Source organism: Bombus pyrosoma, linkage group LG4 (genome assembly GCF_014825855.1).
Source record: "Bombus pyrosoma isolate SC7728 linkage group LG4, ASM1482585v1, whole genome shotgun sequence".
Classification (NCBI taxonomy): Eukaryota; Metazoa; Arthropoda; class Insecta; order Hymenoptera; family Apidae; genus Bombus; species Bombus pyrosoma.
The window spans coordinates 2177240-2202456 of record NC_057773.1 but is presented as its reverse complement, the minus strand read 5'-3'; the positions used below and the strand labels follow the sequence as shown (position 1 = coordinate 2202456).

The window sequence follows — 25217 nt, the reverse complement described above, 5'->3', positions numbered from 1 at the left end:
TCTATTAATCTATTTATGATACCCCACCGTGCGATTTTCCATTTGTACGATAACGCAAGAAAGCCTCTCTACGTATAAGCAGCGAGATTCTAATCCAATTTTTGTTTTTCCGCGCCGGTTCCTGAACGCATAGGAGTCTGATAAGGCAAGTCAACCTCTCTCTGTGTTGTAGCAGTAGTTAGAGCATGGCTTACAATTTTTTTTATGTATATATATATACATAACATATATATATATATATATATATATATATATATATATATATATATTATACCTCGATTACACCTTCGAGTATGTAATAGATCCAGGTTACCCAAATGGCTCCGCCCCTTAGCCCTTTTAATCTCATAATTCCGTAACATTATCGTAATACCCCAGCTGAGGTCGGATGATTGGAATCCTTAACTGTCTCTGTTGGTTGGAGTTCGAACAGTATTTGGTCGACGAACGTATCTTACCTGCATGTCTGCCTTGGCTGTTGCCTGGCTCGTGACGTGCCTGTTCTACTTACACATACCATATCGTAGGTATTTGCCCGTGGACTCGACGGAGGAATGAGTCGCGGATTTCCTTTCAGATGATACCACGGAGTAACTCTATTGACGACTTCCGGGTTAAATAAATATTCTAGATAAAGCAATTTGTGTAATACGTTTATTATGTAATTTTAATGATGCCATACAATATTAAAGGCATTCAAGGCAATGTGTCACATATTTATTGTAATCGAATAACATGAAGGGCAAAAGAACTTGATGACGTCAAAAGAGTAATTCCTTACAATAATTTTGTATCGCTCCTTTCCCGTAGAATTCGTCGACCCTGTGTTCATTATGACTAAACATCGATTCTAAACGTACGAGTTTAAACAAAGGTCGGCATCCTTGATAAGCATTCCTATGGTGTATGCTTTTTCACATTGACGCGTACAGTTTTCGATCAACGATCTACGTAAATCATGCAAGTTTTCGTCGTGCAATTTCAGACAAGCTGCCGAACTGACAGAGAGAACGTCCTCGGAACAAGCTGCAGCCATCAAAGAACCGCTTGGTGCCGTTAACAGACGGTGGGACGGACTGCTTCGAGGCCTCGTGGAGAGGCAAAGGCTCTTAGAGAACGCGTTACTACGTCTAGGGCAATTCCAGCACGCTCTAGACGAGTTGCTGGTATGGATCGAGAAGACGGACGACACTTTGGACAACTTGAAGGCCGTGGCCGGCGATCCTCAAGTGATTGAAGTGGAATTAGCTAAACTGAAAGTACTTGTGAATGATATTCAAGCCCATCAGACCAGCGTGGACACCCTGAACGACGCTGGAAGACAGTTAATAGAGGATGGAAAGGGAACAGCCGAAGCTTCGACGACTGCTGAGAAATTAGGTACTTTGAATCGTCGTTGGCGCGATTTGTTGCAACGTGCTGCTGATCGTCAACGAGAACTGGAAGATGCGCTTAGAGAAGCACAAACCTTCACGGCAGAGATACAGGACCTTTTGTCTTGGCTGGGTGATGTGGACAATACCATAGTAGCTTCGAAACCTGTTGGAGGATTGCCGGAAACGGCTTCAGAACAGTTAGAACGCTTTATGGAAGTGTACAATGAATTGGAACAAAATCGTTTGAAAGTCGAATCGGTTCTTCAACAAGGACAAGCATATTTGAAGCGTGCCGATTCTACTAGTGCCGGTGGTCTGAATCACAACTTGAGGACTTTGAAACAACGATGGGATAATGTGACTGCTCGCGCAAGTGATAAAAAGATCAAGCTCGAGATCGCTCTGAAAGAGGCTACAGAGTTCCACGATGCACTCCAATCGTTTGTCGATTGGTTAACCAACGCGGAGAAGATTCTGACGAATCTGAAACCTGTGTCGAGGGTAATGGAAACTATCCTCGGACAGATAGAGGAACACAAAGCGTTTCAGAAGGACGTTGGAGTTCATCGTGAGACTATGCTGAACCTCGATAAGAAGGGCACGCATTTGAAATACTTTTCACAGAAACAGGACGTGATACTAATCAAAAACTTGTTGATAAGTGTGCAACACAGATGGGAAAGAGTAGTTTCGAAGTCTGCAGAGAGAACCAGGGCTCTTGATCACGGATACAAAGAGGCCAGAGAATTCCACGATGCTTGGTCCAATATAATGAATTGGCTCGACGAAACGGAGAAGACTTTGGACGAGGTTGCCAGTGATGGCGCCCTTGGAGGAAATGATCCAGAGAAGATCAAGGCTAGATTGAATAAGCACCGTGAATTGCAGAAAGCACTCAGCGCCAAACAGGGTACCTATGACGCAACTATGAAGAGTGGAAAATCATTAAAAGACAAAGCGCCTAAGAGCGACGAATTTGCTCTGAAAGAACTTTTGAATGAGTTGAAGAACAAGTGGACCACTGTTTGTGGTAAGTGTGTGGATAGACAGAGGAAACTCGAGGAAGCATTGTTGTTCTCGGGACAATTCAAAGACGCTATTCAGGCGTTGCTGGAATGGCTTAGTAAGTCTGAGAAGCAGCTGGCGGACACCGGTCCACTTTATGGCGACCTTGACACTGTAATGAATTTGGTTGAACAACATAAGACCTTTGAGAAGGATCTCGAATCCAGAGTCTCTCAGATGGAATCTGTAATCAAAACGGGTCGCGAGCTTCTTGCTAAGGCGACACCTGATGATGCATCTGCTATAGGATCACAGCTTGCTGAAATAAATAATCTTTGGGACACGGTAACTAAGTTGTCCTCTGACAAGACTGAACGACTCCAAGAAGCCCTCAGAGAGGCTGAACGCCTTCACAAGGCAGTTCACATACTTCTGGAGTGGCTGAGTGATGCTGAGATGAAGCTGAGATTCGCTGGACAGTTGCCGGAAGACGAACAGGAGAGCAGGAATCAGTTGATGGAACACGAAAAGTTCTTGCGTGAATTAAGCACCAAGGAAATTGAAAAAGATCAAACTTTGGAGCTGGCTCACATGATTCTTGCAAAGGCACACCCTGATGGAGCTTTGGTTATCAAACACTGGATAACAATCATTCAGTCCAGATGGGAGGAGGTTTCCACTTGGGCCCAACAAAGGAATCAAAGATTGGAGAATCATATGCGAGGACTTCAGGTATTAATCTTTTTATTGACGTTTAAAAATACGTATTGATTTCTTTTATAAATTTGTGAACTTTATTTATTGTTTTATTCATTCTTTAGGACCTCGACAATCTTCTGGAAGAACTACTGTCATGGTTAGAAGGTTTGGAGAACACTCTCAATGCTCTTGAAGCTGAGCCTCTACCAGACGATAAAGCTACTTTAGAAATGCTGATTGTGGATCACAGAGAATTTATGGAGAACACCAGTCGAAGACAGAACGAAGTTGATCGTGTGTGCAAAGCCAGACAGATCAAATCTGCGAAAGATACGATGAAGATAGCGAAGGCTAAGTCACCTGCCCCAACGTACGTTCATGTTCCTTTTTATTTATCTTTTGTCTTTGGTCCCAATTTTTTTTTTTTAGTGAGTTCAAATGTCAAGATCGCCGAAGATCGCGCTCGTCAAAATTCATCGTTTGTTTGAGGTAGAGAAAGTAAACGAGATTCGCCTATGTGCTTCTCGATATTGATTTAAGTAACTGAAACGTTTTTTGTTCGTTTTCGTTTGCGCTTTGTCCTTTGGAAATTACACTTGCCCGTGCATGTGTTGCGTTTGATACTCTACCCTTCCAGTTATATTTATTTTTTTTTTTTTTGGGGTTTTTTTCTACTTTTCTTTTTGTCTACGTAAACGATTTTTGATAATGATTAAGTACGGACGTCTACGAGGACAGCTGGTGGTTTCGACAGAAAGGTGCGTTCACGAATAAAACGGGTTGTCGAGGTCTCTGATCGGTTCATTTCGAAGTAGTAGCATGGTATGTGATAGAGTACTTTTGAGTCTGAAAAAACGAGTACGGACACTCGAAGCGCATCCAAGGCGTTCACTTTACACGTACGGAGAATAGGCCGCTCTATCTATAAACATTGCTGTCAAATGAATATGAAATATTTTTTCTTTTATGCACAAGTAATACTTGAATAGCATTCTACGTGGCCTATTCTCCTTTCTCCTTTCCCTTTTCCTTCGTTTGCTCGTCTCACAAGGAAATTCGACGATCGATCGTTGACATGGGTTTGAGCAATCGGTGCACGAAAACGCGAGTTCTGCCAGTATTGGGTAGAGAAATGTCAAGTGATGTGACGCATGTTCCTGTTTAGCCGAGCCAGCCCAGGCCGTGAGAGAACGCCCGATTCGTTGCCGCACATCGGCCCACGGTTCCCACCCAAAGGAAGGTTCGTCACACCTACCGTTACTTCGATTCTTCCTAATCATCCGTGCTTTGCTTTAAACCTCTAACACAATTTTCCATTTATCTTTCTATTTATCTTTTGCAGTTTAATCGATCGCGTCGGTCGTGTCATGGATGAATAATTCTCTTTCATAGATTATTTCATTTCTTTTCTTTCCTTCTCCATCTTCTTTTATTTGTGCTTTTTTTATCTGTTAAGTTTTGAATAATCATTGTGGAGGTCGTTTCTGGTGATTTACATATTTTATCGTTCATCAGCTTCCTTTGCCTTACATGCTTTATTTATTTAATTCACGATGAGGAACGGAGGTATTGACGTAATTTTTTTGTCCATATAGCAAAGGTGCCGAACCGGAGTTCCGTAGTCCGAGAGTAAAACTGCTGTGGGACAGGTGGAGACACGTTTGGATGTTGGCGTGGGAACGTCAACGTCGTTTACAGGATAAGTATAATTATATCCAAGAACTGGATCGTGTCGCAAACTTCAGCTGGGAGGATTGGCGTAAGAGAGTGCGTATACAAGAAAGAATCATTAATATTGACTTGTCTTTCGTTTGTAATCCGACCACTAAAATTGTCCCATTACAGTTCCTGAAATTCATGAACCACAAAAAGTCAAGATTAACAGATCTCTTCAGGAAAATGGATAAGAACAACGACGGACTGATTCCACGCGAGGACTTCATTCAAGGAATCATGAACACCAGTGAGTTCCTTTTTTTAACTTGTTAAATTTTTTTGATAACAAAATATAACATCATGAGTATGATTTATTCGCAAAGAATTCGAGACTTCACGGTTAGAAATGGGAGCGGTCGCAGATTTGTTCGATCGCCATGGTGAAGGATTGATAGATTGGAAGGAATTCATCGCGGCTCTAAGACCAGACTGGGAGGAACGCAGAACGTATAACGATACTGACAAGATTCACGATGAAGTAAAACGATTGGTGATGCTTTGTACTTGTCGCCAGAAATTCCGTGTATTCCAAGTTGGCGAAGGAAAATATAGGGTATATATTCAAAATTAATTTCTACTTTACGATTGGAGAGATTTTGTAATTCGAAAATATATCTGATTTTCAGTTTGGAGACAGTCAAAAGTTGCGGTTGGTACGGATTCTACGATCGACTGTGATGGTACGAGTCGGCGGTGGATGGGTAGCATTGGACGAATTTCTATTAAAAAATGACCCTTGCCGCGGTAAGTGTTTCTTCGATTTAATCTGTCTGTTTTTCTTTTTCTCTACTTCGTTACCGCCGAATTATGCCGTCGGAATCGATGAGTACTGATTTTTTCCTGGTCTAATTTTGAATGGTTTTCTTTACTATAACAACGAGTCTTTACAAACTTTCCTTCGACCGTTCCGTTTCGCCTCTACCAACCTTTGAACGCGACACAAATAGATCGGGACTTAGTTAAAAATAAAACTTCACTATTTCCTTATCCTTTATCCTCATCCAAAAGAGGCAGCTAAACGTGTTTATATTTTTTTACCAACTAAACAGACGCGTGGGATTTAATTGTTTGTCCTTCTGTTTGACATATGTTTATTAACGTTATATGCTTCTTACCTTGAGTTTTATTGTTTCTGTTTTTTGTTAAGGGTACTAAAATTGTAAAATTGAAAAAAAGAAAAATCGAACTCAATTACTTTTCGCTGCCTCGGGAATAAATGTTTGCTTGTATACGCGTTCATTGACAAAAAAAAACAGATCGTGTAACATTTGTATCCTAAAAAAATGTTTCATTCATCAAATGGTCTCACTAACGAACCCCCTCATCGATTCTTCCCGCGCGATCATTCTCATTTCTCTCCATTGTGTCGCATTTTTGTTGATGCTATGTATTCACCTACATTTAGTATACGTGTACGATCTCAGCTCCTGAGGTACAAAGTGTGAGCGTGACTAATCATTAATCGAATCTACGCGAGTTTTTTAACATCGTGTATATGAGCAGAAGAAGAAAGCGTGTGCTCGTTATGTACGACCTCCGCTTCGCGTAATATCTACCTGCGTACTCGCTAGATTTTCATTTCACCTTAATCACTGATCACCACGAACGACTCTACGTTCCACGAATTACTTCAATATTCAGTTTTATCTTCTTTTTATCGTTACAAGTTCTGGCCGATTCTGTTGCATTAAGTTTTGCAAAACAATTTCGTGGAACTCGATCGTTCAGTTGACTAGCAAGTTGACTAAAGCGATTATAATGTATCTTGATACTTTAGGAGATTCATATTGCTTGTCACTTGTACGTAACTAACGTCATCCTCTGCCAGTCCCTCTGATCTTCAACCTTAACGAACAAAATAACAACATTCTACCTTGTCCCATCGAATCATTTCATTTTTTATTGCGCACAGTTTTATCGACGTACTTCCTCGATTTCATTACGTGTACATTTTTTAATTACGCATTCAGTTCATTCAGTATTGCATGCCTTCGTCTACTTTACATTAAAAAAGACAAAGAAACGGACCAACTAAAGTCCTTAAATCGTAATTAACTCGTTAAGTTTTTCTAATGCCGATACCGGACCCTAACAAACCGGAACAACATGAGGGTTGGTGTCCGCTCGGTGAGGATCTTTTTATATGGGAATAATTTCAATTCGTGGTCCATACGTTACATTTCTTCCAAAGAAAAAATATTCTTTTCTCACATTTCTTTTTACGCTCTATGAAACAGAAAGAAGAACATCTTTAGAAATGTATTTTGCGATCGTACTGGCCACGAAATGAACATCCTGCATGGTACGTGTTTTGTACGTGTACATAAGTTTGCTTTTTCGCAACGAGTTCAAGTTTTGTTGTGTATTTTAGTTTCTTTTCATGTTTGTTTGTCGAGCAGAAGACTTCGTGTGTGTGTGTTTGTGTGTAAGTAAAGTGGCATGCAACGCGGAATTCTGATTTTGAATCGTTCTAACGGAGAATTTTAAAACGTGTTCGCGTAGATCTCGCGTTTACTTTGTCAAGATAGAACCGTCTTACCTTTCTCAGTCATCTTCCTCTTCCATTACATACCGAAATAAACATACATAAAATCCGTTTCTTCAAAGCCGTATTCACGTTTCTTTTTTTTTTTTTTACTCGAAAAGGGTTCCGTGTATATCGAGATATCTCATTTATCACTTACTACCGTCGTCGTCAAAAGTCAGCTAATCTTATTTACCCGGTCTATAATTAGATTTTAGTCGAAGACAGATTGAATTTGACTATCTACGTACGCTCTGAAATTAATTAGGTAGTTGACTTTCGACGTCGACACGATTCGCATGGCATACCATCAATTTTCTAATAGCATAATTAACTGGGAATTATACTTAAATAATGGGGAATCATAATTAAATCCATATGAAATCAAAGCGGTTAACGTTTCAAAAATATTCCTCGAGTCTTATCGTGATCAACACGATATCCGTCTGATTTTTATCCTTAATTATCACTCGAACCTTTCACAATTATCGTCGGACGAATATTCTATAATACACTGTATTTTGTTTCTTTTTTGTTCTACCGTACACTCGCACATGAACATACCGCGTGCGCCGCTATCATTGCCTTTTAACTGATACTACCGCCGCTACTATCGCTACTACTATCTACTCTCGCTATTACCGCTACAACAACCTATACATTCTCTACTCTGTTACTCTCAACTCCAACTTTCTCTGTGCACGACACCTCGAACACCTCGCAACGATAAAACTCGACCAAATCGGCTCTTTAATCTGTCGCTATTGATAACGCGCATGATTACTCGATAACGCCGCTGTAACTACGCCCTACCTACGTATATCTGGTCGCTTTACGTATTCTGTATATCTTTGATCGCTCTGATTTATACTATGTTTCCTCTATTATTTCTCGGTTACCCGTTAATTATCTGCTCTATATATTGTTACCTCTTTCTACGCTCGTTTTATCTTCTCTCTCTCTCTCTCTCTCTTTGTAAAAAAATACTATTTTCTGTACTCTGGCCCCGCGCTCCCTTTCTTGACACCCTGCGATACATATCCCGTAATGCCTTCCTTCTAACTTGCGTGCACGCAACACACTGTAGCAAAGGGAAGAACGAATATCGAGCTGCGAGAACAATTCATATTGGCGGATGGCGTCAGCCAGACAATGACGGCGTTCAGATCGAAACCGAGCCCAACCTCGACGCTGCAGCGTACGCCAATCTCATCCGCGAATGCCGGACCTATCACCAAGGTAACGTGTGTGTATCATCATTCTCTCGTATCCTCGATCGATCCTTTAGGTCGCGATCGTCGAGTTTCCAAACTTATTCGAAAGTCATTCATTTCGTTTGAATTTCGCAATTTGACGAATTTCGATATCATGGTCCGGGATCGATCCGGGGAACCTTATGGCCTCCTTCGCGTAGATATGCGAGACCCGGCATACACGTGCCGAGGCAATTAATCTTTTCGTGTTAACAATCTGTTTATGTGAACGTATAACTCCTACTTTCAACGTAGGTTGCTACCTTGCTACTTGTTTATCGCCACTTGTGCATTCAAATTCGCAATAACTGCGTGAACGAGGCCTAAACATTTGTATATCTCTTTCATATCATCGAGTCGCGTGCTCGAGTCTGCCCGTTTGAGGGTGGTTTGAGAAAATGTATGCAACCTGGACCGCTGGATCGTTCGTTGATCCGTTCAGCCGCCCAAAAGCCGATCGATGCTCCACGGTGAATGATGTTGTCGGAGTTTCCTTAGTTCGATATCGATCGCAACGATCGCACGCATCGTAGATCCCTCTCCCTCATGTCGTCTCTCTATCTCTTGACTTATCTCGGCTTTACTCCGGTCATCTTTCTCTCTGGTCTATATACGCCTAAGCTCGATCGACGATCTCGCTGTGATTTAGGTAAGTATTATACCACTGACCCGAGGAAATCAGGGACTATGTTTTTCTTTCCAATCCTCTGGACTCGTTCTTTTTTATCCTCGCATGTGAGCATGTCAGCTTTCGAAATGGTAGCAATCGTCGCACCTACAGCTACCTTAGCTCAGCCAATTGCACTTCGAGGTAATTGCTTTCAGCCATTCCTGTCCCTCATTCGGCTCAACTCCGAGCTCCTTTTTGGTTTTCAGCCCATCAAGTCCCCGAAAATATCTCCCGGCCCTAGCCACGGTGATACGCCCTCGAAATCGGGATCGAACGGGTCGTGCAGTGAATCGGGACGATCCTTGGCGCTTCATTCCGCCGAGGGAATACAGAGAATACCTCACCTCAGGAGATGCGATTTCACGAGATTCTATCACCCTTTTTTTTTTACTTTTTTTTCTGACGATTCTTTTCTTCTCTATCTCTATCTCTGTCAGAATCTGTACGTTGAATCGTTAGAATCCAACGTTCGACGTCGGTTCCAGCGACGTGCTCGACATCGCCGTAATCTCCTCGATATTCCAGTGATCTGTCCACTTGACAGAGCGAATATGGAGCTTTTGATCGATAAATATATCAAAGCTGTTATAAAATAGTGTTATATATATGCGAAAAAAGCTTGGAAGAATTCGTAAGAGATCGGTCGAAAGATCCAATATTCGTTCGATCGACGGACAAACGTGAGAAAACCGGTGCTTTCGCCACATTTACGACCGGTGTATTCCTAAAATTTTCGTTTATGGTGTAGCGGAGGAGTTTATGAACCAGCTGACGCCGATTTTTGAGAGTTTGAGGCAAAAGGAGGACCTCCCGTGCTCGTATCCCCTCCACATGCACGCCCCCTCTTATCATTGGGTAAATAAGAAAACTCTGTCTACTCTTTTAATTTCTGCTGTCGATGGTGTGACACACATTGTATTATCCGATACAATTGATTAACCGTTTTATTTTATATTTTCTATCGAGTTCATCTTTTTTTCTGTTTCTTTCTCTTTGTTTCCTTTTTTATTTTTATTTTTCTTTTTTTTGGGGGTGATAGTGATTTGTCTTCTTCGAGTGCGCTTATCACGTTCCTCAGCATCGTGTGACGACCGATGGGAACGACTCGTTGTTCACGATTTCAACGCCCGACTATATCGTACCGATCTCGCTATCCCGATTCTTGATCTTTGTTTCTTGTGTTTTTCATTTTTATATATATATATATATATAATATATATATATATATATATATATACATATATTTTGTAATTTGCGCTGCTGCTACCGCTACCGCTGCTCTCAGCATTCCCGCAAGTATTGTCGTTCGATTCTCATGGTGATGCGCGCGTACATGAACACGACGAAACATCCCCCACGTCTCATGGCATCATCGTAGCTTTAACGAGAATCATCTATGCATGCGGTAGAAATGGTAGTTTAGCTCGGCGATCGTACTTTTCATGGTTTTTAGGCCGATTCGCGGGACGATATTTTTAAAAGAGCCGGCGCATGTATCACACTGAACGCGTAAAACGAAATTTCGTTTCGAGTTCGCAGTAGCTCTCGGGGTTTTTTATACTGTCTTTCGTTTCCACGTTCGTTAGCCTAATTTGCCGTGTCTAATTTCTTAAATTGGATGCCTCTGAACGATCTCCCCTTCCTCGTAGGACGAACCGAGAATTCTTCCAGCTCGTCTTCAAAACGATCGGTATCCTCGATCTCTTTTATATTCGCCCGCTTAGGATTTGTTACTATTTTCTTCTGTATCGAATATCGAGGGTGCCGAACGTTGTAGGACGTGTAATGTTTTTCGCGAGACGCGTTTCGCGGATACGGTGAACTACTGTATCGAATATGTGCATAACGATCTCCTGTATTGCTGTATTGGTGCGTGCATAGTGGCGTTGATCGGAGATACTTCGAACCATCATAAGCTACTCTATCTGTCCCAACTTCCTCTGGTAAGTTTGCATGGATCTTTTTTTTCCTTAGACGTAAAAAGTCGCTGTCTATTTCTCTCGAGCTACCACGGTGGTCTCTATTTTTTCACTGGTCTTTTTGTTTTGTTTTTTTCTATACTTCTTCCTTCAATCGATCGATCGGTTTCTAGTTCGCATCGGTGGCGTTGAATGGTTATATACGAACGACCGAGGAGCACCGCGGAAAGAAACAATCAGATTTCTTCGAGATATCGCTGATGCAAACGTCACGTGGCGGAAGGAAATTTGTAATTCTCTAAGTACAAGAAAAAGAAAGAAGAAAAGAAAAAGTCATTTTCGTAAGAATTTTTCGTAAGAATTCGCTTCCTTCCGCCTTGCGATTCGACGTGTATCGCTTCAACTAACAGTATCGGCGCGTCCCACTCGCGCGTCGACCGGTTCAAACAATTCTCGCTATTTGTCTATCTGTTTGTTTGCCTCTATATTTCTACCGTGTACTCGCCTCCTCTGGTAGAACGCATCTTTCCGTTTGGTTTCTCGTCCGTGTTCGCTTAATCGAGATGAGCTTTCTATCGCGTAGGTGAGGGAACGCAGCGCTCGCAGCGTTCCTATGGGACAATCGCGAGCATCGCGCTCTTCGTTGAGCGCCGGAACGCCAGACAGCCTAAGCGACAACGAGAGCTCCTTCAAGCTTGGCTCCGCCAGAAAAACAAGTACACCCTACAGAAGCTCTATGACACCGGGTAAACAATTCTATCAAATGTTTTTATCCTAGATTTTAAATTATTTTTTAGTCAATTTTTTGGGGAAAATTTATATTCATCGTTCGATAACTGCAGGCGGTAGTCGACCATCCAGTAGGCCAACTTCGAGACCAACGTCCAGACCAACCAGTAGACCCGGAAGTAGGCCCGCATCCAGGCAAGGAAGCAAACCACCGAGTCGCTATGGTTCCACACAGTCGTTAGATAGCACTGGTAGGTACTTATAAAAGATCAACAAGCTTTTCATTCGTTTTAATATTCGGAATATGTACTTTCTTTGTGTTTCTATTAATTTCAGATGATTCGACCAATGTGAGCCGCATTCCACGCAGAACGGCAGTGAGCACGACAGGGAATACTCCCACTTCTAGCAGACACAATAGCGTGTCAGGAAAGCGCTTATCGGTGAACGGTTCGAGTTCACGACCTCGAACGCCCACCGGCCTGGTTAGTCCTGCCAGTGGTGTTCCAGCGAGGTTTGTACCGACATCTTCCGTTTTCCCGTGTGTTCATCTGAAATAAAGATACAGAAATTTATCTGCGATCAACTAACTCGCATCTTGTCGAATCTAGATGATTTTGTCGCATCGTCAATTCTCGTGGTAGAGACATTAACGACGGTCGTATGTATCGTGACCTATTTCGCATCTCGTATTCCTATAATCTTGGAATGATATTGATCGACGTGTCGTGTGCAAGATACGGTGTTCGTTCTCCCGGTATTTTGTTCATTTTTCACCGTTTTGTTTTTCCTTTTTTGTTTCTTTTCCCTTTTTTCATCTGTTTCTCCTTTTCTTTTTTTATTATTCGTTTTCCGACGAACGAAATCTGCGAATAATTTAGAATTAGAGAAAGCAGAGACCACAATTTTAGAGCCATGCCTATTAACCATTCGGTACTCACGTGTCAGTTAACGACGATTAACGTAAATTTAGTTAATAACATTTTTTTAGGTTTGGCACGATCCATAGAGCTTCGAGCATTCCAACCCTGACTGGTGTCGGCACACCGATCAGGTAAACTAAATTAACAATTATGGAATCGAGGTCAAAATTGGCGATTGGCTTTAGCTTCATTTGTCACATGTTATATACTACATACATAGCGCTATTAAGGTGGACTGTCTAAATCACGGTGCCTCGTATCATGTAACCGCTCTTCCAAGTTCATATCTCTATCGCGTAGGCAATGCTCGCAGTGGTGATGGAGGTGTTTTCTTTCCATTTATTTTTATTTTCTGTTGGATTATCTGTTATCTCGGTTTAGTTACTCGTGCTTTTGTTCGCCGCTTGTCAAAGGGAAGAAGGAAACGATTAAATTAGTCGAAAAGACTAAAAGGGGAGCGCGATAGGTATACCGCGTACGATAGTTGATTAACTGATTAATTGAATGGTGATGGTTTAGCCGTTCGAGGATCCCCGTATATGTGGGCACGGATATAAAATCCCCACAATCGACGACCAGCAATATTTCTACTCATTCTACGCAAAGCAACTACTCGACGGTTTCTACCGATTCTACCGGGTATGGCTGAACTCTTTCCTGCTCTTATTAACACCGTCACGTCTTTTCTGATTTTTTTTTTCTTTCTGCACTGGATGTCATTTGCATGCGCACTGGAGTATCCTTTTTGATTTGGTACCTTTTTTAATGCTTTCACTTATTCTAGTATCGTTTCCATAGGAAGCGAGTTTACGATAGCAAAGTAAGTAAATGCTTCTCGACGAACGCAATCGTTCAACGAAAGGATCTGTATTTGACGATGAACGATCGCGCTGCTCAGGTGAAAATTACTTAACACCGATCACAAACGTGTAAATTTTATACGTTTGCCTTCGGTGTTCGCACTATTATCACAACGTTTGATTTGCAGCTTCGCCCTATTAACGGCCGTATTTCACCCTGCAGCACCGCTTAAGATCTACTTAATAATATGGTATCGTGTTTGTTTTCTAACACTATAGGAGCAGCTCGATGTGTACAAATTCAGCAACTAACACCTCGTCGGCCGTTAAGCGAGCTAGGTAATCATCGTTTCGGTCTGATTCGGTTTACACGTAATCTAGTTTATCGCTTATATCATTATGATCACGCGGACCGTCCTTAAAGAACCCAGACGGACATAGCGGCAATATTTATACGCATTTATATTTAATACGCAGCCGATCGACCAATCTGCGTATTTTTTGTTCGCGTGATCGATCGATTTCGATCAACGAATCGATCGTGTTCAATCCGTAAACCGTGAGAATCTAGTATAACACAAACTACTGATTTTCTATAGAACAAGGACACCGTCCAGTGGATCGAGCACGCCACTGCCGCCTTCGTTGAAGCTATCCAGGAAACCTTCTGGAGCATCGGATACGTCCGTATCGACCACACCGGCCACTAAACGAAAGGGCAAACCAACGCCGATCGACCAACGGGCGCCATTCCGATTGTAGTCAGCAGATATCATCGTAGTTACTGAAAGGTCAAACATTTCTGAAAAGCTGCGATCGTCGGCGATCGAAACGAGGACACGTCGACGCTTAGGATATTCTAATATATAGTAAGAATAGATTCGAATGCGCAAGGCCGTTACCCGAGAGAGTTACTCGTGTCGTTGCTAGCTTTCGCTGCTTCGGATAATTAACGCCAATATTCTTCTCGGGGACGTCCGAATCGAGTGAAAGAGCTTAATATTATTGAAATATTTTGTAAAAAAAAAGAAAGAGAAACGAAATGCATAGAAACATGAGGAGATGATAGAATGGACGCGGTTACAAAGCGATCCAAGGAGAAACAAAATTATTGCGGAAGTGGACGTCGGTTGTACGTAAGGAGGACGATACGTACGAGTTAGACATAAGTTCCGCGACCGAGCGTACCAATTAACTCTTTCGTAATAAATTTTCTTTACCGCGAATAGCGATAACGATCATTATTAATGTAAATGTAATTTTACGTTATCCATAGGACTAGGTTTTTACCGGTCGAGTAACACTGATGATTAACATTTCATGTTTCGAGAAGTAAAAACCGTTGCCGCAATGTATGCGTATTCAAGAATTACAGAATTCGACGATACGATGTACGCCAGGTCCCGCGTCGCTGACTTGATCGATTCGGTCAATCTTTTTCGTTGTTTCGTTTACTTTCGATCGTCGTGTTTTTATTTCTTTTACAATCGTTTTCTCTCTGTCTCTCGTTTACTGATGGGGAAAGGGCCCTACGGAAAGAGCAACACGAAACCGAAAGGATATCAACAGGAAAATAGTAGGCGCGCTGTATATGTACATATTGCTCGATTCTCCGGGTCGGTGTCGCACCGGGAACCACTCCGCGAATAAGACAATTTCCTAAAAAAGAAAAGACACAAATTACGCTACACGCAACGATTGCCTTAGGTCTATCGCCGTAAACCGCTTCTGCGCGAATCGTACCTGCCTACCGAAGTGAACCGACGCACGGATGAACCGGACGGGCCCTTAGAAATGTCGGCCAAGCGAACAGAGAACGCGTTTAATATCGAAATCGTAGCCGCTTCGTCCAAGATGAAAGAGGAATAAAGAAAAGATAAACGGCAAATGCCCGCTTTATACCTATCGGGCTTTACAAACGATGTATCTATTTTGCGAAAGGCATTTCCGAGCGTTTTCCCCCTCTTTTTCTTCCCCCTTTTTTTTTACGTTTTAGAATGCGATAATTAACGCGCGAGATAGCACGATTCGTACGATGATGCGATTAATCTATTAACTATTCTTAAATGTTAATCTCTGTTTTCGCTTTACTTGAAGGTTCTGTATCGTCGCTACTAATTGCAGTGGAAAAAATATACGCAAACGCACACGCATTTGACACCAAAAAAAAAAAAAAAAACTGATGAAACTGAGAAAATCAATACGAAAAACTTCCCTCGTATCCTTTCATCGAGTTGAACAGAAGAAAAAAATCAACTCATGTAAAAAGTATCGTTTATTAGAATTACTCCGATTTCTTCATTCGCGGAACAATCGTATTTATAAATTAGACGCAAACTTAACCAGTCTATATACAATATAACAAATTTATGCCAACGAATATATCAACAACAATAATCATTATTTTCTTTTAGTTTCGACGAAATTAGTGCCGTAAAGAGTGGGACGGACCGAACGGAACGGACGATCGATCGATCCCATAAACTATCTTTATTCGTAACAACCAGACACTATCCTTGCTCGAAGACAAGAATAGTTGTATTCGTTCGACTCGTTATAACGCACCTATCGATGTATTCGTGATATCGAATCTAGATTTACTTTCGTGAGAGCTTCTGAATCCGTGCTTTCAATCCCGTGGCGCTTAGTTTCAATTTTTCCACCTTTGTTTTACTTCCGTATTTCTTTCTCATCTCTTCCATTCGTTCTTTTCTTATTCGTTGTTGCTCCTTTTTCCAGATATCCTACGAAATCCGTTATACAGGTATAAAGAAATTCGAGGGAATAAAATATGACGGATGATGTACCTTGAAGTCCTGACAGAAACCGAGCCAGAGGACGAAGAACGCGCTCGGATCGGCCGCGTCTAGGTTCTTCGCGCCTTTAGGAGTGTACTGGTAGAATTGCATCACAGCCTTGAATTTGCTCTTCGCGTCGAGCAGAGCTTCCTGCTCGTTTGCCAATTCTGCTCTTGCCACGCGGAAAAACGCATCCATCTTTTCTTTGAACGGTACTGACGATTCGGGATCCGCTTCAACGACGATTTCACATTTTTCGGTACATACTGCAATACAAAAAAAAAAAAAAAAGGAGAAGAGTACAAAGATAGAAAAATTATAATTTCAACGTAGAATTTAAAAAGAAAAAGTGAACGTTTATAGATTTTCACCTTGAAGTTCCTTCTTTAATCTTTCTAACTCGGCCGAGACATTCTCAAAATTAATGTTCGATGCCGCCTCCATGTCTGCCGGTTCCGGAACCGGTAAGGGCAAAGGTTCTTCGAAGTTGTGATCCTTCTCTTGAGCTAGTCTCGCTCTAACAACATAGTGGAGTAACGTAATACCAGGTACATTTGACTTCACGTCCCTCAACTTCCCTAGAATTTCCAGACCAAAACCGTCGGCTTGCCCTCGCGTCCTGTTTCCGCCATTCATGTAATTGCCGAGCGTGAGAATTAACGCCATCACTTTTTTCAGAGAAGTAGAATTCCGTAAAAAATCGCAGGTACTTCGTAAATTTGTTAACTTCGATGCAACGAACGAGATCGCGTCTTGAAATTCCGCTTGAAACATTAGACACGCAATTCTCTCGGAGAAGTGATTTATACTGGACAATTTCTTGAGAAAAACCTCTGGTCGATCCAGAGGAACGTCCGTATTACTCTCCTCGAAAGCTTTTATCTCGTCCAATTCCTTCTGCGTTGGCCTCTAAGAGCGATTAAATCAAACAACGTTTATATTATATTATAAACGAAAATCTTAAACTGTACGTTTTATAATTTTCGAACACCTACGATTTCGTATATCTGCTGCAACGCCTCAAGGTTAACCACACTAGTATCCAAGTTGTAAACCGCGTTCTCAACCTCGCAGAAGTCTACGTGCAAGCTCTTCTCCAAAATGCCCACGGTCTTGGATCGTTTCGAGTCGAGAATCTTTGCTGGTTGTATCTTAGATGGTTTCGAAGCCTCGTCCGCTTTTTTGACCGGTTTTCTGGCGGTCACCTGACGAGAGAACAGGCCGGCGAACTCTTTCATATCCAGATTTTTCTCTTCCTCTAGTTCCGCCCACAGAGGAATCTATCGAGTAAATACAATTAATAACCTAGACTTAACAACTCTTCTTCCTCTTCTGCTCGTGTTATAACTAAGTACCTGAACGGCCGATTCTGAAGCGTCGACGGAACCACGCTCCGTTGGTACTACAGGTACCAAAATCCTGGTCCAGTAGAGCGGTTTCATAGGAACCTCGGGACAGAGCGGCTCTTTTCTCATGCCTAAACGAGGAAGACCGTTCTGATCATCGCGAAATCGGCAGCGTGTCTCGTAGACAAGTCCTGTCCTGTTACTCACACGCTCTGCTGGCTGGGTTCCAACCTCCAACCGGAGGTGCTGGTAAAGGGCAAGGTCCTTGCGATGGTCCTTGGATTCCTGGCGGAGGCGGAGGTGGAGGGGGACCTCCGGGTACACCCATAGGCGGCGGTCGTGGCATAGACGGTGGTCCACCGGGAATGCCTCCGATTGCAGGTGGTGGCGGAGGTGGTGGCACGCCCATCATAGGCGTGGGAGGTGGAGGCGGTGGCGGCGGTCCTCCGGACACTGTACTGATCGAGGGCGCTGGGGGAGGCGGTGGGGGCGGAGGAGGAGGAATCGGAGGTCCTGAGTCTAGTCGACTGATTGTCGACGCTGAGGATAAAGGTGGTGGAGGAGGTGGAGGTGGTGGAGGCGGCGGAGGTATCAAGTTAAACAGAGGTGTCTGAGGCGGCGGCGGAGGTGGTGGAGCTGGTATGGAACACGCCTGCCTTAAGATCGAGGGTGTAGGGGATGGAGGTGGTGGAGGCGGAGGAGGTGCAGGTGGTGCTACTTGTATCTCACCTGTCATCGGTTGTAAGGTCGGATGCGGTAAGGGAGGAGGTGGTGGGGGCGGTGGAACTGTTGGTAATGAAGTAATGCTTCGTTGAGAGGTAAACGATTGCGTCGGGGTGGTGGAGGCGGGTAGCGGAGGTGGGGGTGGGATGGAGAAAGATGGTTGAGAAGCGGAGGCTGAACTATTCTGAGAACGATAGTCTAAGAAGGGCGAAGGGGGTGGAGGAGGTGGTGGAGGCGGAGGAGGAGGTGCACTCGAGTATGCAGGCGGGGAAGAAACTTGTGGCAGTGGAGAAGTTAGGGTCAACGATAATCGAGTAACAGGGCCCGGTGTCGTGTCGTTTCCGGAAGCCTTCGCATCCTTCGAACCACTTGCGGCTGATGTCGAGCAAGTGGCACTCGAAGACTGCTCTTGAAAAGTCGCATCCTGTACGATTGTCTTCTCCAACGATGAACCGAGCGTTCCAGAAGATTTCCCTTTGGATAAATCTTCGGAAATTGCTTCCGGGAAAGTTGTCGTAGGAGATGTCTGCGTGGATTTACCTTGAGTAGTTTTGTTTGCATGTTTCGCGAGTTCTCGAAGTTTTTCGAGCTCCCGTTTCAGCGACTCCTTCTCGGAATCTTGTTGGTCTTTCGCGGAAGCTCCTTGGGAAGTCAAACTGGCCGATATAGATTGCGTATCTTTGCATTGGGGCTGATCTTCCTGAAACAAGCGGCACGTTTGTTTATTTTGTTTTTAAGTACATGATCTTTGACATCCACTAGAACGAACAGACGTCTTACTGTAAGCTCCTTATTCCGCGTGACATCATCAAGCGTAATTGATCCGATAATACCATCCGATACAAGTCTGGAATATATTCCAGCCGCAAATTGTTTGACTTCGGCTTCCGTAAGTATCGACTTTAATTGATCCGGCAGCGCCGAGATTAACGTTCCAACGATTCGTCGTTCTGAAAGATTAAAATATTTTTAAATACTTCCCTACTTCTTCCCGTCGATTGCACGTTTTCTACCATGCAGTCTCACCCGATCATTCGTTTCAAAATCAAGCAAAACTCGAGGAAACGAGACAAACATCGAACCTGTGCAACTCTCACTGATCGAGTACGGTTTAATGACAACTTCGTTTTTGGCCTCGACGCCGTTCCAGCCTTCGTCCGGCATTGGCGGCTGCTCTTATCTGCACGTGACTCTGGACTTTTCCGACTGTAGGGTCACATCATAACTGGATTTCCGCGAAAACTCAACAGCGATCCACAGCGTTCGCGTTGCCGTCGTCGTCTGTGCACGTTTTCCGTAATTTGGAAAATGCCGCGCGATAAGTAAATGTTGGCCGCCTTGTTAACCTCTGACAGCGTCGAGATAATTGCCAATCATATATATATACAGTTCGCCTTTAATAGAAACATGCTCCTTTCCGCAAAAACGATCTTGAAACCAGCAACTATTCGGAAGGAACGCCACCTCGATAACTGCCCACGTCATATTGAATGGGTAGCAATGAATATTTTACAACGTCCCGACGAATTTCACTTTCAAAATGGGAACGTGATCATCGCTCGATGTTGAAACTGGCTACATCGCGAAACACGAGTGCGACACGTGGCGAAATCACGCCTCCCTGATAAACTTTATCTCGTTTCTTATCGAAGCTTTATCGAAGCGGAATACCTATTACTCTCGGTTGTACATCGTTACCGGCGCTTCGTGAGTAAACAAGTTTCTCGATTGCCTCGTTTCCTGATTGAGAAATTAAAATGAAGTTACAGATCGTTTGAGAGTACGCAGTATCATTTCTCCAAGATAGTAAGCTATCGTAATTACGTAATTAAAACTACATTTTATCGTTTACGACAAGCTGATACAAAAAAAATTTGTTAAACCGACATCGAAATGCCAATTTTAACGATCGAGCCATATACTTTGAAACATCCTGTAACTCACTTTTAAATCTCGTATTGAGGTTACCAATAAGAGAAGATACGAGTTCCACTCACCGAAAAGCGGGGACATGGAAGACGGTTCGACCTCGTGACTCTTCAAAACAAGCGTCAATGACGTCGAGGCCGCTTCCTCTTTGGCGCCATTCGTGGCGCCGGCTAATTCTTCGGGATCGGTGAACACGCTGTCGCTCGAAGATTCTTGGCTAGGTGGCATCGAAATCTCAGTCACAACCATGCACTGATTGGCCAACCGCCATGAGTCTGTGACCAGAAGCGTAGGATCTTGCTTTTGAATCTGATTTGTTGCTGGCAACAATGGCGTTCCCGATGAATTGTCTTTGGTCTTCGTTTCTGTTAATCCGACTTGTTCTATCGCTCTTTGAAATCCATCTTCTTTATCGTGTTTTTCTCGTACGTATGACTTTTTCCCCGAAAGCTCTGGTACAACTGAGCTGACCTATTTGAAATAAAAAATCAAGAAATTCCAAGTTATTTCGATATCAAGGTTCTTGAAGAATTGATTTTGAATCCTGTGCCGTTTGATTTTGTCCAATTAGATATATATACCTTTCCTTTCATTAGGAGGGTATCTGCAAAGAAATAGTGAATTTTTCCGAAATGGTGGAAGCAAGTGGTTAGAATCGTGTAGAAGTAAGTCGAAAATGGGCAGATTTTTTCGATTAACTTTTATACAAGGAATCACATTCTTTCGTACATCATAGAATCATGTATATGGTATTTAAATTGCTTTAAATGCAGCGCCAGCATTTCAGTTAGCCTCAACTTCCGAAAACATTTGAACGTGCCACTGTGTGACTTTCAACCAATTTCATACACACACCCGGTAGATAGATTACCATAAACTTCCAATCGACCCGTAGCAATTCCAATTAGTCCAAACTCGAGGAATCAATTATTCGACAGTTTAGCAGGGGCGAAGAGTTCTGTATACCATTATCCCCTTTTCTCATCGAAAAACACAGAAAGCCGACATACCACTTCGAAATAAAACACGATAGAACCTAGAACTCCATTCAAATCCATTCCCTATGACTGACCTTTCTCTCGGTAGATCCAGGTGGTTTCGGAGCCTGCCTCTTGTGAAGCGGTCGCTTTTCCACGCCACGTCTCTGACATACTTCCATCTTTCTAGCAGGTGTTTCCTCTGAGTCACCCGTTTCTCCATCATCCCCGGTGTCGGTCGCGTCGTCGAGACCATCCGCTACGGATCCTGGCGTACTCGCAGTTCCATCCGCAGCCCCTTTGCCCTTCTTTCCTTTCTTTCTAGCCTCGCTTTGCAGATTGCCCATGGCAGGATCGCGCGGCGACGCTTCCCTTGCCGCGAGACTGTTCGGCCCACGGCAGGAGGAGGCGGTGGCTCGTTTGACGTCTGATGCAGCGGTTGCGGCTGCAACGGTGGTGAATGCAGCCCCGACGTCCCCGGCATAGAATGCTCGGAACGTGTTAATACAGAAACGGACGACGTCGCGCAGATTTTGGCTGGTGTGCTGTGACGCGGCTGCGCCCTCGTACATCCTCTCCTTCATCCCAACTTCGGTCGATACCACCAGTCCTTTGCTTCTTCCGCGGCAGTCGCCGGTGTCTTCTAGCGCGGACACGCGTTTACGCGTGCCGTTACACTCTGTTCCTTACGACTGCGGCGTTGCAACTGCCGAGAAGATTCTTTCGGTCAGTGGTTTTTGGGAAAGATGCCAAGATCAGGCTCGCCTACGGGAAACATTGTCGTAATGTTGTAGTGTTCGATTGACAGGGGCTCGGGAAAGAGGTAAGGGATTCGCGGTTTTATTCCCGGCGAGTGAATTCGATGATTCGATGGTCGGCTTGTCGTTTAATGCGTGTGAACGATGGTATGTATGGTTGCGAAATAAGTCACCGATCTGTCTTCGAAAGTAACCTTCGATCGTTCCCTGTTGTTGTTGCTGCTGCTGCTGCTGACACAAATAGATAAGCCGCTTCGAGGAAATGAATATCGGAGTTATGAATATGGAAGAGCGTTTTAATTACGAGGGGAGGTATGTCACGTCGAATGTTTGAGTTTTCTCTTACCTAACCGGAAAAAACTATCCGATCGATCCAGGATCAAGGTCGGGGCGGTGCAAATGCAGACGGCGCCCCGTAAATGAATATCGCGAGGAAAACGCGTAGTGTTTACGTATCCAATGGTCCAAGCGGCGCCACGCTGTCTCTGTCGAACCACGATCGTTGGATCTGCGGATTCCATTCGTTTTGGAAAGATGAACGACGCTCGTCACGATTTCTTCGATAGACGCATTTCCTTTCGGATCGTTTTACGTTTGAGCATCACGTGCGACGATGCCACTTGTCTCGACGCTTTCTCTCGTCGAACTATCGATTCTCTATTAGTTAGGAAGAGAAACACTAACGGATACCTTCTCGATACCAGACGAGAGCCTTTCACGTAAAATTTCGTCGTTTCTGGTCGTTTCTGGTTCTGGTCGCACTTTTTACAAATACGACGCACTTCCATCGAACGAGTTAAGATCGTATCTGGCCCTTGTTTCGTGCGTTTCTATACCACTCGTGCGCAAAAATTACGCCTCAAAGGAATGAATTCACGTTCCACGGAAATGCAGAGAGATACGAGCGACCGGAGGTCGTTCACCATGAAATTATCGTCTCCATACTCGTAGGAACTTAATACATGCAAAAAATAACTGTATGGCCTGCACGAGAAACGAGGAACAACGGGCTAATCCGGCATAAACACCGAGACTGTTTTGCATACCTGTACGAAACGCGCAGGTCCGTGCAGTCAGGTCGTGCAGAGACGCGAGACGCGAAGTGTTGTTGAAGGATTATCGATATGTTCGTTTATATATTCGATGTCAGCTGAGTACATACAGAGCGTATGTCCTCTATTAGCCTAATTATTCGCCTCGGGACAAGTTTAATAATTCGATTGGAACTCGTGGATATTTAAGAGATATCAGAAAGTTTGTCGTTTTATCGTTTATTTTATATCGCAACATAAAATTTGTACAAATAATAATCCGTAATAATATCGTAACTATAATGGACGATAATTGATATATATGCATATGTGTCGATCAATATATATCAATTTCAAATTTGCACGCGACACGCGTGCGTCCGTGGTGCGCGCGCATCGCAACGCTTCGAGCGCCTGGTCAATGCGCGTAACCACGCGATCGCACGCGCAACAATCACTTGAACCGACATATGGTACGGTAGAGACCTATTTGACAACGCGAAAACCTCGCAACATGCGCGTGTCTTATCGCGATACGCTTTCTGTTTCGGAAGTGATACATTATTTGGTCGGTCGGTCAATCGATCGGTTTGTCGTTGAGAAGCGGAAGAACGGTGATTTCCCATCGCTTCCGGAGACGGTCGAAGATTCGAGGAACGGCGAAAAATATACATTGAGCTGTATTTTTTCCTTCGTTCGCGAATTGTTGCGTTTAAAAAGGTAAATGAAACTCCAAGATATATAATCTCGAAAATGAAACAGTCTATATGTATATACATATATGGAATATCGGAACAAGAAGTAAAAAGAAATTCTATTAGCAGCAAATAAAGGAGACACCGTCCCGCGGTCGATAAAAATGCTCGCCCGTTCTCCCGAACGTTAAAAAAGAAATCATGTTCGTATCTCGGCGAAGAAATGAGATCACAAGTCGAAAGGAACGAACGCGTACGATCCGGCTGGTCCTGTTTATATCTCTCCTTTTACTTTGCTCGTTCTTTTCCTTTCTTTCCTTATCTCTATATCTCTGCGGTCTCCCTAATAGCGCGCGTATATTTGACACGAGTACTAGAACACGAATTGAAACACGATTTTTTGGCGAACGTCGGCGGCGTTCGCAAGAGCGGTACAAAAATAAGGACTTCAACGAAGGTCGCTACGTACGCGAAATTTCTAAACACGCCGCGTTAATACTACAAAACTAAAGGGACGCACGGTAGATGCACGAGCCAAGAAATATCCTTTCAACGTTAAAAGCGTAGCTATCGTTAGTTCGGGCTGAAACCGCGTACTCCCTCCGCGGTGTTCTAACGCGAGACACGAGAACGTAACGGGCCATCCGAGCATTCCACTTTCTCTTCGGTTGGTTAATCGTCCTTCTCCCCTCGTTCTCGTTCGTATTGAATACACGGAACGAAAGGAGAACGAGGCGCTCTCAGATTTCTTTGGAATCCCTCGGGCCCTGTCCGCGGCCGTGTCCCACTTCGTTAAGTACTGATACGTTTACCGTTATTTACAACAGACGAACGCTCGAAAGTTCCAGCCAGGCGAAAACGATCGTGCGTGCGTTTTTTTCATCGAAAACGCGACGATTCTCGACTTGAAAAATGCGCGTATCACCTATGCGTCGCTGTCGAACGTCAGACTTATTGCTTAAGTTAATAAGCGCGTCACGGCGCAGTCGAGTTATGGTACATTTACAGAAAAAATCGTCCCCGATCGCGGGAACCGCGGGGATCATCGCTCGAGTCGGCGACATCGTCCACGATATAAAAGTACAAAATGCGTAAACGCGTCGCAACTCGAACGTGTCGAGTTCTATTAAGAACAGCGAGACACGTTCAAGCCTCGACGTTCCACGAGATTTTTTCTTCGCTTTTGCTTCTCGAAAAGGTTTATGGCCTCTTATGGCATCGCGTCAGCCTTCATGCGAGATTCTTTTCTCTCTCAAGACTCGATCGTCCATCTTCGTCGCGGTTTGTACTTACATGCTACTTAAATATAATACACATCGAACAATATATCGGTCGGCGAGAAACAA

General features: G+C 43.6%; 3 protein-coding genes across 35 annotated transcripts in view; 2 read left to right on the top strand and 1 right to left on the bottom strand.

The window, feature by feature from the left end:
- LOC122566887 (dystonin) overlaps positions 1–15994 on the top strand; it is a 52173-nt gene extending 36179 nt beyond the window's left edge. For 16 of the 33 annotated variants that reach the window (XM_043724779.1, XM_043724786.1, XM_043724781.1 and 13 more), the window contains 16 exons: positions 134–145; positions 986–3113; positions 3203–3450; positions 4246–4320; positions 4676–4847; positions 4926–5043; positions 5120–5349; positions 5423–5540; positions 8408–8559; positions 11746–11908; positions 12005–12142; positions 12228–12405; positions 12883–12945; positions 13334–13453; positions 13894–13953; positions 14214–15994. In XM_043724779.1, coding sequence (XP_043580714.1) covers positions 134–145; positions 986–3113; positions 3203–3450; positions 4246–4320; positions 4676–4847; positions 4926–5043; positions 5120–5349; positions 5423–5540; positions 8408–8559; positions 11746–11908; positions 12005–12142; positions 12228–12405; positions 12883–12945; positions 13334–13453; positions 13894–13953; positions 14214–14376 — 4138 coding nt within the window. In that variant the 3' untranslated portion in view covers positions 14377–15994. Of the gene's footprint in view, positions 1–133; positions 146–985; positions 3114–3202; positions 3451–4245; positions 4321–4675; positions 4848–4925; positions 5044–5119; positions 5350–5422; positions 5541–8407; positions 8560–9991; positions 10099–11124; positions 11187–11745; positions 11909–12004; positions 12147–12227; positions 12406–12882; positions 12946–13333; positions 13454–13893; positions 13954–14213 lie in introns of those variants that run through there. The other 17 variants (XM_043724793.1, XM_043724795.1, XM_043724768.1 and 14 more) reach the window with 14 other exon arrangements.
- On the bottom strand, positions 15084–21983 carry LOC122566891 (formin-2-like). Its single transcript, XM_043724808.1, has 9 exons — positions 21483–21983; positions 20479–20881; positions 19262–19431; positions 17966–19181; positions 17768–17889; positions 17408–17692; positions 16784–17321; positions 16422–16678; positions 15084–16358 (listed from the first exon to the last, which is right to left on the bottom strand). Exons 1-9 carry the CDS (start codon positions 21969–21971, stop codon positions 16212–16214), a joined length of 3627 nt encoding a protein of 1208 aa, XP_043580743.1. The 5' UTR covers positions 21972–21983; the 3' UTR covers positions 15084–16211.
- Positions 21984–22173: 190 nt separating this feature from the next.
- Positions 22174–25217, top strand: part of LOC122566914 — a 74170-nt gene continuing 71126 nt past the window's right edge. The window contains exons 1-2 of the mRNA XM_043724856.1: positions 22174–22292; positions 22390–22457. Of these exons, the coding sequence (XP_043580791.1) occupies positions 22290–22292; positions 22390–22457 (71 nt within the window). The 5' untranslated portion in view covers positions 22174–22289. The remainder of the gene's footprint in view (positions 22293–22389; positions 22458–25217) is intronic.